Below are 18,631 nucleotides of genomic sequence, written 5' to 3' on the forward strand. Positions count from 1 at the left end.
CTAATTAAATGCTTCCCAGACATGCTCCTCATACCTTTTCTCTATGTCAAAGGGGGAAAAAATGTCTATGAAGTAACCTTAAGACATCAGTTCCTTTCAAACATCACACAAAACCATGGTAGTTTGTGCCAGCCTTCACAAGCCAATGCCCTTGAGATGTTTTGAACTATACTCCTATCAGCTCCTGCCACAATGGCCTCTCAAAAGTCTCCAGCCTATCTCTGGGCAGTAAAACTGGAGGAACAATTTCACCATATTTCTCTGTGTCAGGGGAAAGAAATTGTACAAGAGTTTCTCGGGGATGAGAGCTTCTTGGGGAGTTTCTTGGCAAAAACTCTGTAGAATGGCCTTTTTCTGGGGAAGCGAGGAAAGGGGGGAAAGATTGGGGGGGGGGTTCCCTTTCAGAAAACAACAACACTATCCTGAGAATATTTGGCTCAGCTCTATAATTTCTTGTTATATATAGAGAAGCATCCAGTTGTTCAGTTCCCCTTCCTTGTTGAGGTAGTACCACCGAGGCATAGGTTTATCACCTCAGTGAAAACGTAGCTCAGAGATGTGCAGGAAAGGGACCCACAAATTTACTCAGTAGCCCACTGTGATTTTGAGCTTGGAAGAGGATGGTCATAGGTGTTGATGGCTGACTAATCCAGATTTAATTATCTTCAGAACTGCATCGCTGGATGAGAAGTTCTTTCTACTCCAGCATTTTCTCTCCAGTGGTGTTGCAAACCATCTCCTCTTGCTTATCCCTGCACCTGGTTATGAGAGATGTTCTCTGTCTTACTCTCAACATTTTTGTCTTCATGTGGAAGGAAAATACAACAAATCGCAAAGGATCTCAAACCCATTATAAGGCATGCTATATGTTTCTCCTCATTACATCTCAGACCAGGAGAAATGGATCCCATGTGACGTCTCCATACCAAACAGTTACTAAAACGAAATCTTCCAAATCCTCACTGACAAATAAAAAATCCAAGCTATCTGTAACCCCATATTTATGTGCCGTATAACCCACCAATGCCTTCTCTTGAGGCCACGGGGAATTCTAGCAATACAAATAAATAACAATAATGATGGATGATAAAGCCATCATTTAAATGCCTTGCATTTGTGATGGCTTCTGAATGCTCGGCCACATATCCTCTGTGTATCAGAATAGACAGATAATAAAATCATCATTTAAATGCCACATACTTTTAATGACTTCTGAGTGTTTGGAAATATATCCTATGTGTATTGACCCTGCAGATGATAAATGGTAAAATTATTGTTTAAATACCATTTGGGCTTAATGACTTTTTCTAGGCTTATGATACTGTCTCGGTTATATTAAGAAGGGTGGTTTTTCTTCTTCTTGTCAAGTCTTCTTCCATAGAGGGTGATCTAATCTTTCGTAATGCAATTTAAGCGAGAGTCCGTGTTCTGTTTTTGCGGCTGCTCTTTACGAATATGGTTGGAGGAAACGGAGTCCCCCAGATCCCTCTGGTGAAGCAGCTGCACTTCTGCCATATCAGGCAGAAAACAAAAGTAATTTTCTGTTGCTTTTGATCATCTCCCCCCCCCCTTCTTTTTAAATTTTTTTTTTACCATGCATTCCTGTCACTGCGAAAAGACATAAAATACCGACACAAAATTTTAAATTAACAGAATATGCCTGGGAGGAAGATCAGTAGCTCTGGTGTGTCTGATTAATGTCAAGCTTTTTAAGTTTCTGCTTTCGAACAATGGGGCCGCAATTCTGCAACTGCCTCTGAGGATAAGGAATCACCAGCTTCGGTACATTGTCACTTTTACAGCAATGTTCTTTGTTTGCTGTTTCCGTTGCTGGGCTGTACAAATAAATACATCAACATGGGAACGTATATGGCTTTGCTTTGGCATTTGCGTTTAATTAGGTTTCAAGTAGCTGTCCCGCTACAGTGGAAAGAAATTTGGCAATCACAACAATACTTTCCCTTCAGGTCTCGAGTCAGCTTCAGCATACGACTCCCTGTAATTCGGGAAGTGGCTGTGGTTGGCTCTCTTGTTTAGCAGACATCTCCACCCCTGAGTGTTAACAGAGAAGGATGGGCACCCAGAGACAAGACACTTTGAAATAAGAGCAGTTCCAAGTGGCAGCTTCCCTGGCAATGGAAAACAGGAAGTGCCTCAAAGAAGCTGCCATTTTGAACTGTGAACAGTTGCTATGTTGCCCCAGGGTGGTCCTGCTAGCCTGTTCAGCACAATCTGTAGAGGAGATCTCAGATTGCAAAACGGGTTTCTTTTAATAGATGTGAGTGTGATGCGTTGTGCTTTATTTCTCCCATTTTTCTTCTCCCACTTTATCTCAGCGGCTTCATTGGTCACACCTTGTCCCTTGCCTCTTACAACGTGGGCAGTGGTTTTTGTTTATTCTCTTCGTCTTTCTTCCTCCTGCCGAGTTTGGTAATTAGAACGTTGACTTAATAGTCATTGTCAGGCAGCCTGATACCTGAGGCAGAAAATCCAAATGCCACCCATCCCCTATGGGAATGAAAACAATATGCAAAATAACTGACAATTTTACTATCTTCCACAGTGCTCAAAAATCTATTGCCCGAGGGATGCCATCTCATCTTGCTTAATGGTGGTGCCAGCCCTTATCACCACAACTTAAAAGAAGTGCAGTTAACTCTGTTCCAGTGCCTGATGTAAACACAGAGCTCTGATTGGCCTATTGCACCAGCCCTTTCCAGGGCTGCCTGAGCACAGGAGGGAAGAAAAACGTGTAGGAGGCTGGCGACACATGTCCCACCCCGATGCCCCTGTACACATTGCCATCCCCAACCTTCACATGTTTACGTGAAGTCTTCTAAGCACATCAGCAGGGTTCCTGATCATGAAGAGGCTTCTCAGTACATTTAGTCAAACACGCACAGGTGTCTCCTTTAGACCTTCCAGCACAATCTGGGCAGCGTACCTGCCCAGTTTGCACAGGATTCTTGTACGCATAACCCCTCCTTTCCAGACACACTTTTTGGCCTCATACGTTCTGGTGGGATGGCCAAAGACAGCTCTGTGTCACAGTTCACTGGGAATGGGCATCCCAAGCGGTACAGGGATCAGAGGAGAGAACAAGCTGTCAGCTTGGCAGTCTGTGTAGTCTAAAGCAGGAAAAAAGAAATACATCTTGTTCTGGAACTAAGGAGTGGCACTTCAAGCTTGGCGCAAAAGGTTACATTGCAGAGGCAGGGTGAGGAGATCAGCAATCATGTCCTCTTGTCTGGCACATTATCACACTAGGAAACAAATTGCTTCAGCTGAGGGACAGACCATGGCCTAAAGGTGGCATTGTATTAGCTCCCTGGGTCAGCTGACTGGGTGCCAAATCAACTGACAGAGCTTGTAAGGCTGCCCAGATGGTACTTCTGCATACCACCATGCAGCCTGGGGCTCCTTCAGCTGCCTCAGTGGTGCAGGAACTTGGTGTGGCGATCACACAGGGTCCCCGGATGTTTCACTGTCTATTGATCCCACCCAGGCCCTACCTGGTACAATACTGAGTCCAGTCAGGGTTAAATTGAAACATAAACTTCTGTTTATTTATTGCAGTTTAACAAGTGTGCGGTTTCATAAACGGTATCGGTCAATTACAATCATGGGGGGTGCCTATCCAGACCTATAACTTCCGCTACCCGCTCTCACTTACTAAACCACCTCTCAGATATTTACTTGTCTTCTTAGCCCCTAACTGTTCCTGATTCAGCTTATATCGCTACACTAACTCAACCTACCCACAAACTCTATCCCAATTCACTCCCACTCCAACCAACCACCCAACGAACTCCTCCCTTTGCCTCTCCCAGAGCTGGTTTTATAGTCCCTCTGACTCCACCCCCCTGGGTCCTGATTGGGTAACCTGTTTAACTATTTCCCCTCCACCACTCTCATATGTTAACGTCACACTTGGCCTCTGGGAATTCCAGTTTGCCACCTTGCCCTCACCCACCACCATCTTGCTCTGTTCAACATGGACTCTGTTCATGTTTCTGTGTCTCTGTGTCCTTTTTTGAAATGCAAGCATAATTGGATCTCGTCTCATGAAATGCTGAAATGATTACCTCTCTTCTGGACTCTTATTTCTCACAGGGCAGATGCTACAACATTGGTCTCCTTATTTAACAGCACCTTCTGTTTCTTCTTCTTTTCTTTTTAGGTGTGAACAGAAAGATTGTCTACTCCCTAGCAGATTCTTCAGGTGGCTTTTTCTCTGTGGACAAATCCTCAGGAATCATCATCTTGGAGCATCCATTGGACAGAGAACTCCAGCCATCATATAATGTCACTGTCAAAGCCACAGACCAGAGCATTGTGCAGACCCTGTCCTCGTTCGCCACGGTCACCATTACGGTTCTGGACATTAACGACAACCCTCCTGTCTTTGAGAGGAGAGACTACCTGGTTTCGGTGCCTGAGGACACGTCGCCCAGTGCTGAAGTTCTCTCCGTTTTTGCCACAAGCAAAGACATTGGTACAAATGCAGAAATCACCTACATCATCAGGTCTGGGAATGAAAAGGGGAAGTTCAGGATCAATTCAAAGACAGGTATGTAAGGGAGGGGAAGTGTTAAAGAAAAGTATTTAAGTTTTACTGTTTAAATTTCTATCCTGACGGTTCAGGAAAGGAAAAGGAGACATAACAGGAACAGCAGAAGACTGGTTGTGTTGTGTGTTACTTTGATCATATTCACACACTTTTGTAAAGTACTCTTTGCAGCAATCCTATAAAGTACCCTAGTAATATTACTGTTACCATATGACATATGGGTAGAACTGGCATTGACCAGTGATGGTTCATGGTGTATCAACATTCAAAATGCAAACTTTTTGGCATGTAGCACATGCTAGAGATCAAGGATAAGTTTGTTCTGCATTTTTAAGTGAACCAACCTTAATTTGCATCTCCTGAACTAATTTGCCAGTTGGAACATCAATTATCCGCCGGATTTCATACTTCTCTGGATCGTCTGATAACAGCTCTTGGCGCAAAAAAAACAAAACAAAGTACATTTTTAAAAGCATAACAGGCTGGAATGTCTTCAGAAATAGGTACATGGAGATAAAATATGCATCTAAATGCTTTTCTGTGGTAATACTATCATGGAGACCAGGGTTCAAGCCATGGCCATGAAACTTAGTAGGTGAGTTTGGGCCAATAACTGCTTCTTAGCCTCTATCTCTCTGTGATCTTTTAGAAATCGGCAGGATGTTTTAAATTTAGTTCTTTTTCCTCTTGGTTTTAATGTAACTGTGTGGAGGGTTATCTATATGTCTGTTTGGTTGTGGTTCATATTGGGTTGCCCTGGACAACATAAAGCGACAAACAAACAAACAAACAAACAAACAGACAAACAAACAAAACAGATAATAGTGGTTAGGACCACAGCTGGGGAAAATCTCTTTAAAAACAGTACATTATTCAATCTCATCAATCACCCATAGGCTTCAGTATAATTATCCAAAGTCAAGGTGTTTAAACCATGCACCGAAACAAGATAAATACTTGGAATTATAAAAAGTAGGTATACCAAGATACAGAACCAGTCTTACGCAAGGCCAGATAATGCTTACTCCTTTAGTTTCTTGTTGCAGTATATACATCCTAGTGAGGAGGATAATTATTTTCAAGAAATCATTAAGAAGCCGTAGGGTAGTATAACAACATGTGCCTACCACCACCAGTCAGAAGTTAACACAACGGTGTAGTTAATTGTGAACACAACGGAAAATCTTCCCACAGCTATAAAACACCTGGGTGAAGATGAAGCCATTTCTGAGATACTTTCGACTAGACAGAGGAAAAGAAATTAATAACACCATAATTCAAATAGCCACAATGGCCAATGATTAAAATAACTGACAATTCAATGCTATACATTTAGCATACAAATGCAGTATAAACTATAATGCAGGACACAAGTTTTTCATTCAATCCACCTGGCATAGAGGCCTTCAAGGTGAAAATCTCAATTTCCTTTCCCTTTTTTTTTTTAGAATCCAGGGACATCAGTGAGCTGTCAGTGACTTAATCATACCTCTGTCAGGTCAAACAGCAAAGAGTAAAATGGACTTGCCAGTTAATCCTTACTGAAAGCAGATAGCAGCGCTTAGGAAAAACTGAAAATGCATTGAGAAATCCTTTCAGGTTTTGTCTTTTCATCCTTCAGCCAACTTTGCTGGCCTACATTTCCCCTCACTTTGGGATGGTGTAATTGACCAGGTTCATACCTTCAGGCTCATGGCAGGTGAATCTATCGATTTTGGCTTCTCTCATTAAGTTCGGCTCACCTCGTTTCAACATCTGTTTGAAATCGTTTTTAAAGTTCACATGAAAATTTGTCACATCTCCACAAAGACAGACATTTTTCTTTGTAGTTTTGTGTAATACACACCTTTTACCTAATATACACGTTTGTGTAATATATACTTGATCTATTATTTCACTTTAACAATAAAAACATAAATAAATTAAGGTCAGTGCAGATACAGACTGAGATAACCACCTCCACTTGAAAGGCTTGTTGCAAAAGGAAGGTCTACGATAAGAAGGAAAACAGTAGTTTCCCCCAATAGTGCATCTTTGTATGTTATTTTCACTAATGTGCATTTTTGTGCACAATTCTCCTAATGTACACAAATTCGTACACAACTTTTGGCTGGAGAAGTATCGCAAAATACAAAGAAGTGTGGATTCTGAAGGAAAGCTGCATTTTATTTATTTTTTTGCGTTTTGGTGCAGGAAATGTGGATTTGGGTCACATTAAAATGTGAAGCAAACTAATTTCCCCTCCCCGTCTTCTTCTGGGTCCCACAGAACCGTGTACTCAATTTGTCAATATTCAGCCACCCTATTATAGTTACCAATGCAAGAGAAAGGGAGAAATAGCCCTTGACCCACATACGGGGGGGGGGGTCCCAGAAAACCTAGTTTGGTGCAGTGAATTATTTATTATTGGTTTTATTTAAAACACTTCTGTCCTGACCTTCAGAACTGTCAGGGTGGTTTGTAATAATTCATAAAGCACCTGTTTGCAGCTGTAAAAGGCAGCGCTGAACATTATCAGAGCATAAGTTTAAAAACCCGGGTTAATGAAAAGGGTATATGACAGGCACCAAGGGACGCGGGTGGCGCTGTGGGTTAAACCATCGAGCCTAGGACTTGCCGATCAGAAGGTCGGCGGTTCGAATCCCCGTGACGGGGTGAGCTCCCATTTCTCAGTCCCTGCTCCTGCCAACCTAGCAGTTTGAAAGCATGTCAAAGTGAAGTAGATAAATAGGTACCACTCTGGTGGGAAGGTAAACAACGTTTCCGTGTGCTGCTCTGGTTTGCCAGAAGCGGCTTAATCATGCTGGCCACATGACCGGAAGCTGTACGCCGGCTCTCTTGGCCAATAAAGCGAGATGAGCGCCACAACCCCAGAGTCGGCCACGACTGGACCTAATGGTCAGGGGTCCCTTTACCTTTATATGACAGGCACCAGGTGAGCTTGCCTGGGAAGAGAGTTCCACAAGCATGGTGCCACAACCCCAAAAGGCTTCCCTTGCTTCTGATAGTGTGGGCACCAATCGGAGGGTCTCCATGGATGAAATTTGAGAGGAGGTGTCCCCCTCATGCCAGGTTGCAAACTGTTTGAAAGATAAGCACCAGCACTTCAAAAAATTTGAAAAATGTCTTCACTTGTCTCCAGAAAGTACAAACAGCAGGCCATAACCACATACTGTAGCTGTGAATCCCATTGGTTTGGGCAAGTGCCCTTTCTTGATCAGATCAAGATATACCAAGATGAAGGAGTGACAACCTTTTGCTTCTCCAGGCAAATTATTTCCACATGTCTATAGGGTCTGTCTTTTCCTTTTGAGAACCATTGACCTAAAATAACGAGTTGATCTTTCTCTATACTCCTCCGTCTGGCAGTTCCTCTCTTCCCTTAGTCATGAAAACTCATTTCTTACTCTGAAGTGTGTGGTTTTATTTTTAAAAAAATACTACTCAAGTGCACCTTAAGGTTTATTATTTAGGAGAGCTTAATGGCATTAGCATATCAACACCCCTGGAATGGGTACGGAAAATAATGGTTAAAGCTGTATTTTACAATGAAGGCAAGAAGATAAATCAATAAAATAGCCGGGGTGACGTTTAATCACCAGAGAAGGAGGGGGAAGGGCATTTATTATGCATTAATGTGTGACAGCTCCCTTATCAGCAGCTCGGTGGCAGAAACCGAAGATTCCAGGCTGTCTTATAATTATGTAAAATGCCCGATCGAGGCTTTTAAAAGGAAATCTCCTTATCCATGGACCAATGACAAATGGATGCTTTGTGCTGGTGCATGTCTGTCCTCACAGAGGGCTCCTCTCTGAGGTTGGATGGAGTGCCAACTTGCATAAAATATTGTGGGGGGCCAGGTAAGCCCCGCCCCGCATAATCAATCACATGATGCGGTGCGCACACACACAATTTGAATGGGAATGTCCATCAACATTGTGGGGGCCCGGCCTCCTCAAATATTTTATTGTGAGGGCCAAAGCCCCCATGGCCGCTAGGAGTTGGCTCCTATGCCATCCACATGAATACGTCAGGGCTTTTGTCAGCAGTAGTCCATTGCCTGTCCGCACAGTTGAGTCATAAACTCAGACTGGCTCGTCAACTGCCCACTTTGTGCTGTGAATCTGAGGATGTCTCAAAGAGGGGTGAGGTCAGAAGTCTTTCTGTGACAGTTCTTTTGGTTCCAGTTCTTATATTACTGTACTTTAAGATAGGGAATTCCACCATTTCTGCATAAACCTCGTGCCCAGCTCATCCTTACATGAGGATTTAGAAGCTATTTGCAGGCTGCCTACCCTGGTTGGCTTCTGTGAGAATAGGATTCTTGGATAGATGGGTCTTTGGCCTGATCCAACCGGATTATTCTTATGTCCTTAACCATGGTTAATAGTATCTCTGATTTCTGCAAAAAATAAATAAATACATAATTTTATTAGTTTTTTAACATATCACTTTCAACAGTAATTAAACATACTTTTAGATCTTATTCAATTTTTTTGACTTCCATCAATCCTGTCTGAAAATTTTCCAATCTAATCTCTTAGTATGCATTTCTTATCTTCTCTATTACATTTCAAACTCGTAACCAATATCTCTATCTTTTTCTACTTTGTAACACTACGTATATTTCTCCTTACAAAACATCTTGTAGTCCTACTAGCATAATTTGTTGATTACAGTTGCACTTCAAATAATTCATATACTTCTTCCAGTCTTCTGTAAATCTCTGGTCCCACAGGTTTCGAATCCTTCCTGTCATTTTGACAAATTCTACATAGTTCATTAATTTCGTCTGCCATTCTTCTTTCGTCGGAATTTCTTCTTATTTCCATTTCTGGGCTAACAATACTCTTGCCGCAGTTGTTGCATATAAAAACAATTTAACATCTTGCCTAGATTTCTGCAATTTTTACAGGCTTCTTACAAAACAAGGAAAGGTATATCAGAACTGGTCCTCGTGTAGCCTGGCCTCTTCTGCAGTTACTGGGGTGGCTAACATCAGTATTCAAAATCTGCTTGTGTGTCCTTAGTGTTGTGCTTTACTGAAATTCTCTCTCCTGTCTCCAAGGGTCCATATCTGTAATTGAACCTCTGGACTATGAAACGTGCAAGGACTTCTTCCTAGTCATCGAAGCCAAAGATGGGGGCAGCCCGGCACTAAGCGCCGTGGCAACAGTGAATATAAATGTGACAGACGTTAATGATAACGCTCCGAGATTTAGCCAAGAAGTCTACAGTTCCGTCATCAGCGAGGATGCCTCAGTAGGCGATTCATTGATAACGGTGAGTTGCGAAACGTTTGCCATATTGATACGCCAGCTTGGAGCCAGTGTGACCAAATCCTTGCCTGGGTTTCCATGAAGTGTTTGTTTATGTATTTTATTGGTGGGGAATTTCAATAACTTCAGAAGTGCATCAGAACCGCTGGCAGGGATTCTGTTTCTCATAGAGCACTGTCAGGAGTCACTAAGACAAGATCTTGAGGGGTCCCTAATATATATCCTGGAGCCCCTTTTGGGCAAGTCTGCAAGGAGATGGCTGAAACTGTTGCATTACCATAACTCCACCCACTCAGTGCATTACTTTTTCCATTCGGGTTATAAATACTTTGGAGTCCTGCCTGTCACAGTCTGGGTAAAGACCTGGTTTGCCTATGTCGTTCTCTCCATAACTGGAGACAGGGCTCCATTATTACTGCAAAAATGGAGTAAACCAAAATGTATTTACTGGTCTTCTGCTGATATATTTTAAATTGAGTTTCCAACCTCTTTCCAGCCTCTAGTCATATCCGGTCACCACCCTCTAGCCCACTGATGCAAAATACAAACTTCACTTTCAGTGCTTTCTAAAGGACCAGCCTTTAGTTTTCCATAATTTGTTCCAGACATTTGCATCCTGCCTTCTGTTGGAACATCATGGTTGTGAGCACTAGTATTAAGAAAAATGAATTTTGCAGCTAAAATCAATGATTGCAAAAGATAGATAGATATTGATATAGATACACACACACACACACACACACACACATATATATATATATATAACAGCACAGGTTTCTGATTTAGGCTGCAATCTTATGTCCGTTTACCTGGGAGTAAGCCTCACTTAATTCAGTGGGGCTTACTTTTGAATGGGTGTGAAAATGCACTATTAAAATAGAAGGAATCAGATCTTTACCAAAGAATAATGGTATAAGTGTTAGCAACTCGTAGGGGAAGGAGCACCTTTCATACAAATTTTCCAGTCTCTCTGCACATCTCATTCCCAGGCCTGTCTGGGCCTCCCGCAAGATCTGACACATCATTTCCCTCTGTGCTTCAGTCTAAGTCTGCAGAGCTTTGTGACCTGACTGCTCCGGTTCCATGCCCCGGAACTGTCAAGCACCTAACAAAAATGTTCTTGTTGAGCATTAATAGCAAGGAGCAGCAGCGTTATATTCCCTAAGATTTGCACAGAACATGCATAGATTTCATCCCTTTTGTAGTAGCGCTGAAGTCTCGTGCTGAGGAAATACAAGCCATTTTATGCATTGGAATGGTGTTATTTAATAAAGTGTGTAAGCATGTGTATCTAGTGATTCATTGTGCCATGAAATTTGTTTATGCATGAATCCGTATTTCTCACTTTCGTTTCTTCCTCCCCACCCCGCTCCTCCCAAAAGCTGATAGCTGAAGACCTTGACAGTCCTCCCAATGGGCAGATCCATTTTTCCATAATCAATGGAGATCGGAACAATGAGTTTTCAATTGATCCTAGCTTGGGACTTATAAAGGTTAAGAAGAGATTGGACCGAGAAAGGGTAAGGCCACCTCAGGTTCATTGCTTTTCCACTTTTTTGGAAACACAATATTTTCTCATGCTAGCTTTGCTTATGACTACGGGCATCAGTGTTTAAATGTCCCTCTTGCAACAGTATAATTATCACAATAAAATACTCCAGAATTTATATATCTTGTTTTCGATCAGCTTTGACCTGAGAAAGAGCTTTGACATCACTTGTTTCCAATAGTGTTTGAAAACTGAAGAGTTCACAGATTTGCAGAAGAAGAAATAATAGTGGTTGATATAAGAGATCCTGGGAAAAGGCCACTTCACACGCAGGAAGTCCTTGACTCAACCCATGGTATCTCCAGGGAGGCCTGGGAATCTGCCACATCTGAAACCCTGAGGAGCTGCTTCCAGTCAGTGTAGACAGTACTGAGCCTAGATGGACCAATGGTCTGTCTTGATACAAGGCAGCTTTCTTTGTAACTCTAAGGTGGAGATGACCAACATATTGCCCCCAAGACATCCATCAGCCTTAGCTAGCTTGGTTGGAGGTCAGGAATGGAGATTAGCTGTAGACCAGTGTTTCACAAGCATGGGTCTCCAGCAGTTTTTGCAAATAAATATTTATTGTTTTCAACATGTAATTCTTTTTCTAACAATCCTTATTGTCACATTATAATCCCTTTGACTCTGCCAAGTCCTGACTTCCCTCCCTCCTGACCGCTGGTATATACATCACATACTTTTTGCATATATTATTGTCATAACTCTACTGTTTTACATTGGAGGTGTTATTCCAGTCCTGCTAGTTTCTTAATATTTTTGTTGTTCTCCTTTATATATTCAATAAATGGGTCTCCAGCAGTTTTTGGACTACAGTGGTACCTCAGGCTAAGTACTTAATTTGTTCCGGAGGTCCGTACTTAACCTGAAACTTTTCTTAACCTGAAGCACCACTTTAGCTAATGGGGCCTCCTGCTGCTGCCGCGCCGCCGGAGCACGATTTCTGTTCTCATCCTGAAGCAAAGTTCTTAACCTGAAGCACTATTTCTGGGTTAGCGGAGTCTGTAACCTGAAGCGTCTATAACCTGAAGCGTCTGTAACCTGAGGTACCACTGTACAGCTCCCATTATCTCTAGCTAGCTGGACCAGTGGTCAGGGATGGTGGGAACTGTAGTTCAAAAACAGCTGGAGACCCAAGTTTGGGAAACACTGCTGGAGACCAACAACTTCTGGGGGGCACTATATTGTCTACCCCTGCTCTAAGAGCTACAGTTTCCAAGATTGAAAGAAGAGTGTGTGGCATTCCCAAACTACAAATTCCAGGGGTCCTCAGATCTGGTTAGCTTTTCCTGTGGGAAGATAAGCCTACAGGTTTAGCTGACAGCAGAAGGGAGGGACAAACACAATAATAATCAGGGGCACAAAGACCCTGGGGATAATAGAAGCCAGTGTTGCCAGTAGGATTTACAGGTCCCAGGACAGATGGGAATAAATGAGTTTGGCCTCTGGTCTCCGAAGCGTATAAAAGAAGCAACACTCTGTCCTGTCCTGGTGCACAGAGCAAGTCGGGTCAGGAGTTGCAGAACCAAGGAGAGCTCTGAGGGAAGGTCATATGCTGGAGAAGTGCAGCTTGCCAGCACACACACATCCCTCTCCATTTCATGACTGTCTTCACCAGTAAGAAGAATGCCCAAATGGAGTAGTGTCTAAAGGACAATTATACACATCCGTGTATAATCTATATGCATGCCGTGCTGCCATGCCAAAACTCAGCCTAATTCAATGTGCTCATATTAAACACCAATGTGAACCTGGTTTGGAATTAGACCGGGATTCCAGTTTTGGCATAGCAGCAGGACTCAGAGCCCAAGTATCTGAAAGACCACCTCCATCGCTTCAGTCACTCTTGGGATCAGCACCCTCTTGGTGGCTCTGCCACCCTCAGAATCGTGGCCTGGGAGAGGGATTTCTCTGTGGCAGCCCCTAAAATGTGGAACCCCCTCCCCACAAAGTTGCATCTAGCACCTTCATTATATAGCTTCCTTCCTATGCTAAAGGCATACCAGCTTTTGATAGTTAGGAGTGGGACCCACCTCTTCTGTCCTGTTTAATCTGCGTTGGGCTGCTTTTGTTTGGAATTGTGTTACTGGTTTTTTTTATAATTGTGTATGAACTGTTTTGCTTGTTTTTCATTGCTTGATTATACTGTTAGAACGGGGAACGGCGGGTAAAATATATTACAAATACATACATATATCACCAGCAATGGAGCAGTCCATTCCACCATCTCAGTCTTCTGCATGTGTCTAGACTAGGGGTCTTTGGAATGCACAAACACTTTTTCCTCAAAGAAACCACGTATTCTCTGTTGCAGTGTGTCATGCAGTTGTCGTTGTTTTTTTTGAAGTGACACTGCTTTATTAATTGTGGAAAACAGAAGTAAATCCTTCTCGGTTTTTCCCAGCAGGCAAGGTAATGTCAGAGGTACTAAATTCCACAAGCAAACAGGTGTTTATATTTTTATAAAAAATAAATAAAATAAAAACCTCCACTTGGAAAATAATTCTGTTTGCCTCAAGGCTGCTTAATGCAAAAGAAAACATCCTGCCCGAATTAACATGTCAGCTGGATAAAGCTGTCAATATTTGGAATCACCATTGCAGATAGTTTGCCAGCGGAATGCAGGAGAAGCAGAGGGTGTGTGGATTTATTGCCATCTGTAGACCGTAGGAAAAATAATCTTGAGAAAGAAGTAGCCGTGCTGGAGTTTTGCTGGATCAGGTGGGAGTTCAGACTTCCGGAGGCGGCGCGAAACAGCAATGGCGGTCCTCTTCAGTTGTTGAAGAGGGGCTCCGCGGAAAAGGGTCGTGCGCTGCGGCACAGCGACGACCCGTTTAGGAAAACCACGGGTAGAGTGAGCCCGTGGCCGTGGGATTCGGCGGGCACCAGGAGCGACCTCGGATACGCAGAAGGGACCCCGTAAGGGGCTCCGGAACGTGGAGGGGGTAGCGGTGCTGTGAATCCATCGCTCTTTCCGCGGAAGCGAAGCCGCGCGGCTGCTGCTGATGAGCGCTGACCTTTCTTCTTTGAACATTTGATTGGAAACAACAAACTCGTGAGTAAGAAATTTGAGGCTTTATTTGGACATCAAATTGGTGAATTTCGGCTGAAAGCGGGAGACGCTAAAAAGGAAGTCAGTCTTCCGTCCCTGTTTAAAGTACTGAGCAAAGTTTTTTTAAAGCGGAAGCGTTGAAAGGAGTTTAAAAGAAGTTGGAACTTACCCTGCAAGTTTGGATTTGATTGTGAGACTGTGCTATACCTCTCTATATTTTGTGGATTATAAAGTTATAAGCCCCAGCTCACGGGCTGCCTGGATACAAAGTAACATCAGACTGTGGCAACTGTGTATAGAGACATAAAGTTACATTGGGCTACTTTGCAGTTACAAAAAAGGAACTGTTGTTCACACCTTCGCAAAGAACCTTTATCATCTGCAGTTTAAAGTGAATTTAGAGGGTTTCCCCCCCTTATTTTGGATTTTACCATATTTGGGAATTAAATGGTGGAAACTTTTGGGGAGCTCCCCCTGCTGGATTGTGGAAATATAAACCTCTGAGAACTGCTGGTTGTTTTGGAAATCTTTTTGCCTGGATGATTGCTTTTCCCATGGGATTTACAATTTGACCTTGAAACCTAGACAGTTGTGGAATGAGTGTGGCAGGAAAAACAAGGGCTGCCAAGAAAGCAAAACAAACTGAACTATTGCAATCAACTTTGCCTGTGCAGCCACGTAGATCATCTGTTCCAATTGTGACAGGTCTGCAAGAAGGACAATTTAAACAGCCAGTTTTGGAGGATATGGCTGCAGGAGGATTAGACCCTATTTCTAAAGAAATATTGGATCAACTGGCAGCATTAAATAAGAAAGCTGATGAACAAGCGGCTAAATTTGACCAGGTTACAGCAACGATTAATAAGTTGACAGACCAAGTTGCTCAAAACACACAGGCGATAGGAAATTTTGAAAAGACTATATCAGAGAACCGAAAATTAGCTGAGGACGCAAACACGAAAGCAGACCAAAACAAAAAAAGGATTGAGGAATTAAGAGGGGAAGTAAGACCACTGAGTAGACAGGTCACTGAACAACAGGCCTATCTGTCTATGGCGGAGCTGAAAAACCGGGAAAGTAATCTTAGGATTAGAAATATTCCAGAACTAGAAAAGGAAGATTTGGCTGGCTTTTTGACTGCAGAAATATCCAAGTTCTGGGGTTTGGCAGAAGAGAAAGACTTCAAAATCGTCACCGCTTTTAGATTGGGAAGAGTGGCCAAGAAAGATAAACCAAGGGATTGCTTGATCATATTGAGATACAAGCAAGAAAAAGACAACATACTTGGCCTACATTTTAAAAACCCATTGGTGATACAGGGAAAGACAGCAGAAATCTTCAGAGACATACCAAAACAATTGTTGGACTTAAGAACTACATACAAGGATCTGGCAAGATTATTAAGAAACAACACAATCCCTTACAGGTGGGAATTCCCCCAAGGATTATCTTTTAATTTGAAAGGGAAGAAGGTGAGAATCAGAACAGTAGAAGAGCAAGAAAAATTCCTAAACGATCACGGGGAGGACCTTCGAAAAGGGACAGCAGGTACCTGGCCACCCCCCACGCCTGGTACAAAAGATCCACCTCCAGACATAGATGAGAAGGGAGACAACCCCATCGGCTAACAAGCTGATCCAGGATGTCTCTGCAGCTTTTTAGTTGGAATATCCATGGGGCAAATTCCCCTGAAAAAAGGAAAAGGATTTTCCACATTTTGAGGAAAGAACAACTAGACGTCATTTGTCTCCAGGAAACCCATGTGACTAGGCTCCACAGAAGAGTGCTAATAAACAAGCGACTAGGCCAAGAATTTATTTCATCAGCTAAAGAAAAGAAAAGGGGAGTCGTGATATATGCAAAGGAGAGCCTAGCACCAAAATTTGTGTTCAAAGATGAACAAGGAAGAATTTTGGCGATCGAAATACAATCACAAGGAGAAAAATTTTTGATAATTGGAATTTATGCACCAAATGAGGGGAAATCTGAATTTTATGGGAAGCTGCATGAGACAATGCTGGACCATATGGACTATAATAACATCATTCTGATGGGAGATATGAATGGGGTTGTCTCCACACACATGGATAAGTCACAAAATCAAAATGTGACTAAAGATGGCAGACTACCAAAGACTTTTTTTGAACTCACAGACAATATGGACTTGATTGATATCTGGAGGACAAAGAACCCCCTAGGTAGAGAGGGAACATTCTTTTCTGAGGCCCACCTATCCTGGACAAGAATCGACCAAATCTGGATATCTAGAGGACTGGCACCCAAGACCAAAAAAGTAGAGATCTGCCCTAAAACTTGCTCCGACCATAACCCCTTGAAAATGGACTTGAGACTTACACCAGCTGGATCCTTCAGATGGAGAATGAATGATGCATTGTTTAGAGACCAGGAGATAGTGAAGAAGGCCCAAAAGACGATGAAAGACTACTTTGAACTAAATTTGAACACTTCGGTGGAAAAAAAAACAATCTGGGACGCAAGCAAAGCTGTTATGAGAGGGTTTCTGATACAGCAGAATTCTATTAAGAAAAAACTCTGGAACGGTAAAAAGGACAAGATCTTGGAAAGGATAAAAGACGGAGAGAAAAAGTTGAGACTAAATCCAAAATCAAAAGAAGTTTTGAGAGAAATAAAATTCCATCAAGCACAATATGCAAAACTGATAAATCAAGAAGTTGAATGGAAAATCAAACAGATGAAACAAAGATCATTTGAATCGGCAAATAAATGTGGGAAGCTGCTATCATGGCAGCTGAAAAAGAGACAAAAACTGAACTTTGTTACCAATCTAGAGGTTGAAGGAGAATGTATTCAGAAACCAGAGGAAATTAGAAAGTGTTTCCAGAGATATTTTAAAAAATTGTTTTCCCAAGGACCCCAAGTGGAGACTGAAATAAATAAATTTTTAAAAAGCTATGGCCTACAAAAACTAACACAAGACAAACAAACTGACCTGAATTATAAAATAACCCAACAGGAAATCGAAAATGCCATTCAGAACATGCAACTAGGCAAATCCCCGGGCCCAGATGGACTTACCTCCAAATACTATAAGATATTGAAGGAATACCTGACTCAGCCATTGATGGAGGTATGTAATCAAATTATGGAAGGGAAGGGGGCACCAGAATCGTGGAAAGAGGCATTCATCACTTTGATACCAAAATTGGAATCTGAAAAGACTCAACTTAAGAACTACCGTCCCATCTCACTCCTAAACGTGGATTACAAGATTTTTGCTGACATTTTGGCAAATAGATTGAAAAAAGTCTTAAATGGAGTTATTCATAAAGACCAAGCAGGCTTTCTCCCTGGCAGGCATTTGTCAGATAATACTAGGAACATTGTTGACGTTCTGGAACTTCTACAGACAAATTTGAATACAAAAGCAGTTTTGATATTTATAGACGCGGAGAAGGCCTTTGACAATATATCTTGGAAATTTATGAAGAAGAATTTGGAAGGGATGGGAGTGGGAAGGGCGTTCCAAAATGGCATAGATGCAATATATTCAGAACAAAAGGCTAAATTGATAGTAAACAATGTGGTGACAGAAGAGTTTAAAATTGAAAAAGGAACACGACAGGGGTGCCCCCTATCACCCTTGCTATTTATTTCTGTCCTTGAGGTTTTGCTAAATTTGATCAGGAAGGATCAGCAGGTGGAAGGAATACAGGTCGGAGGAAAACAATATAAACTGAAGGCCTTTGCAGATGACTTGGTTTTGACATTACAGGAGCCGGTGTCCAGCACAAAAAGAGTATTGGAATTAATCTCTGAGTTTGGTCGGGTGGCGGGATTCAAGTTAAACAAACAAAAAACTAAGGTTTTGGCAAAAAACTTGACACCTTTAGAAATAGATGGGTTTCAGAAGGAAACAGAACTAAACGTTGTTAATAAAGTGAAATACCTGGGGGTCAACTTGACTGGGAAAAATTTGAATCTGTTTAAAGATAATTATGAAAAATGTTGGTCTGAAATTAAAAAGGATCTAGAAATCTGGTCAAGATTGAAACTTTCCTTGTTGGGAAGAATTGTAGCAGTAAAGATGAATGTATTGCCAAAAATGCTGTTTCTGTTCCAGACCCTACAGATCGTGGACAGAGTGGAATGTTTTGGAAAGTGGCAGAGGGACATTACGAAGTTTGTCTGGCAGGGCA

The 18,631-nt window shown here is 42.2% G+C and overlaps 1 protein-coding gene across 8 annotated transcripts in view; it reads left to right on the forward strand.

Annotated features, from left to right (window-relative positions):
• Positions 1-18,631, forward strand: part of FAT3 (FAT atypical cadherin 3) — a 450,775-nt gene that overhangs the window by 383,366 nt on the left and 48,778 nt on the right. For all 8 annotated transcript variants that reach the window (XM_053385580.1, XM_053385571.1, XM_053385573.1 and 5 more), the window contains 3 exons: positions 4,181-4,570; positions 9,639-9,853; positions 11,232-11,369. In XM_053385580.1, coding sequence (XP_053241555.1) covers positions 4,181-4,570; positions 9,639-9,853; positions 11,232-11,369 — 743 coding nt within the window. The remainder of the gene's footprint in view (positions 1-4,180; positions 4,571-9,638; positions 9,854-11,231; positions 11,370-18,631) is intronic.

Source organism: Podarcis raffonei, chromosome 4, assembly GCF_027172205.1.
Source record: "Podarcis raffonei isolate rPodRaf1 chromosome 4, rPodRaf1.pri, whole genome shotgun sequence".
NCBI lineage: Eukaryota > Metazoa > Chordata > Lepidosauria > Squamata > Lacertidae > Podarcis > Podarcis raffonei.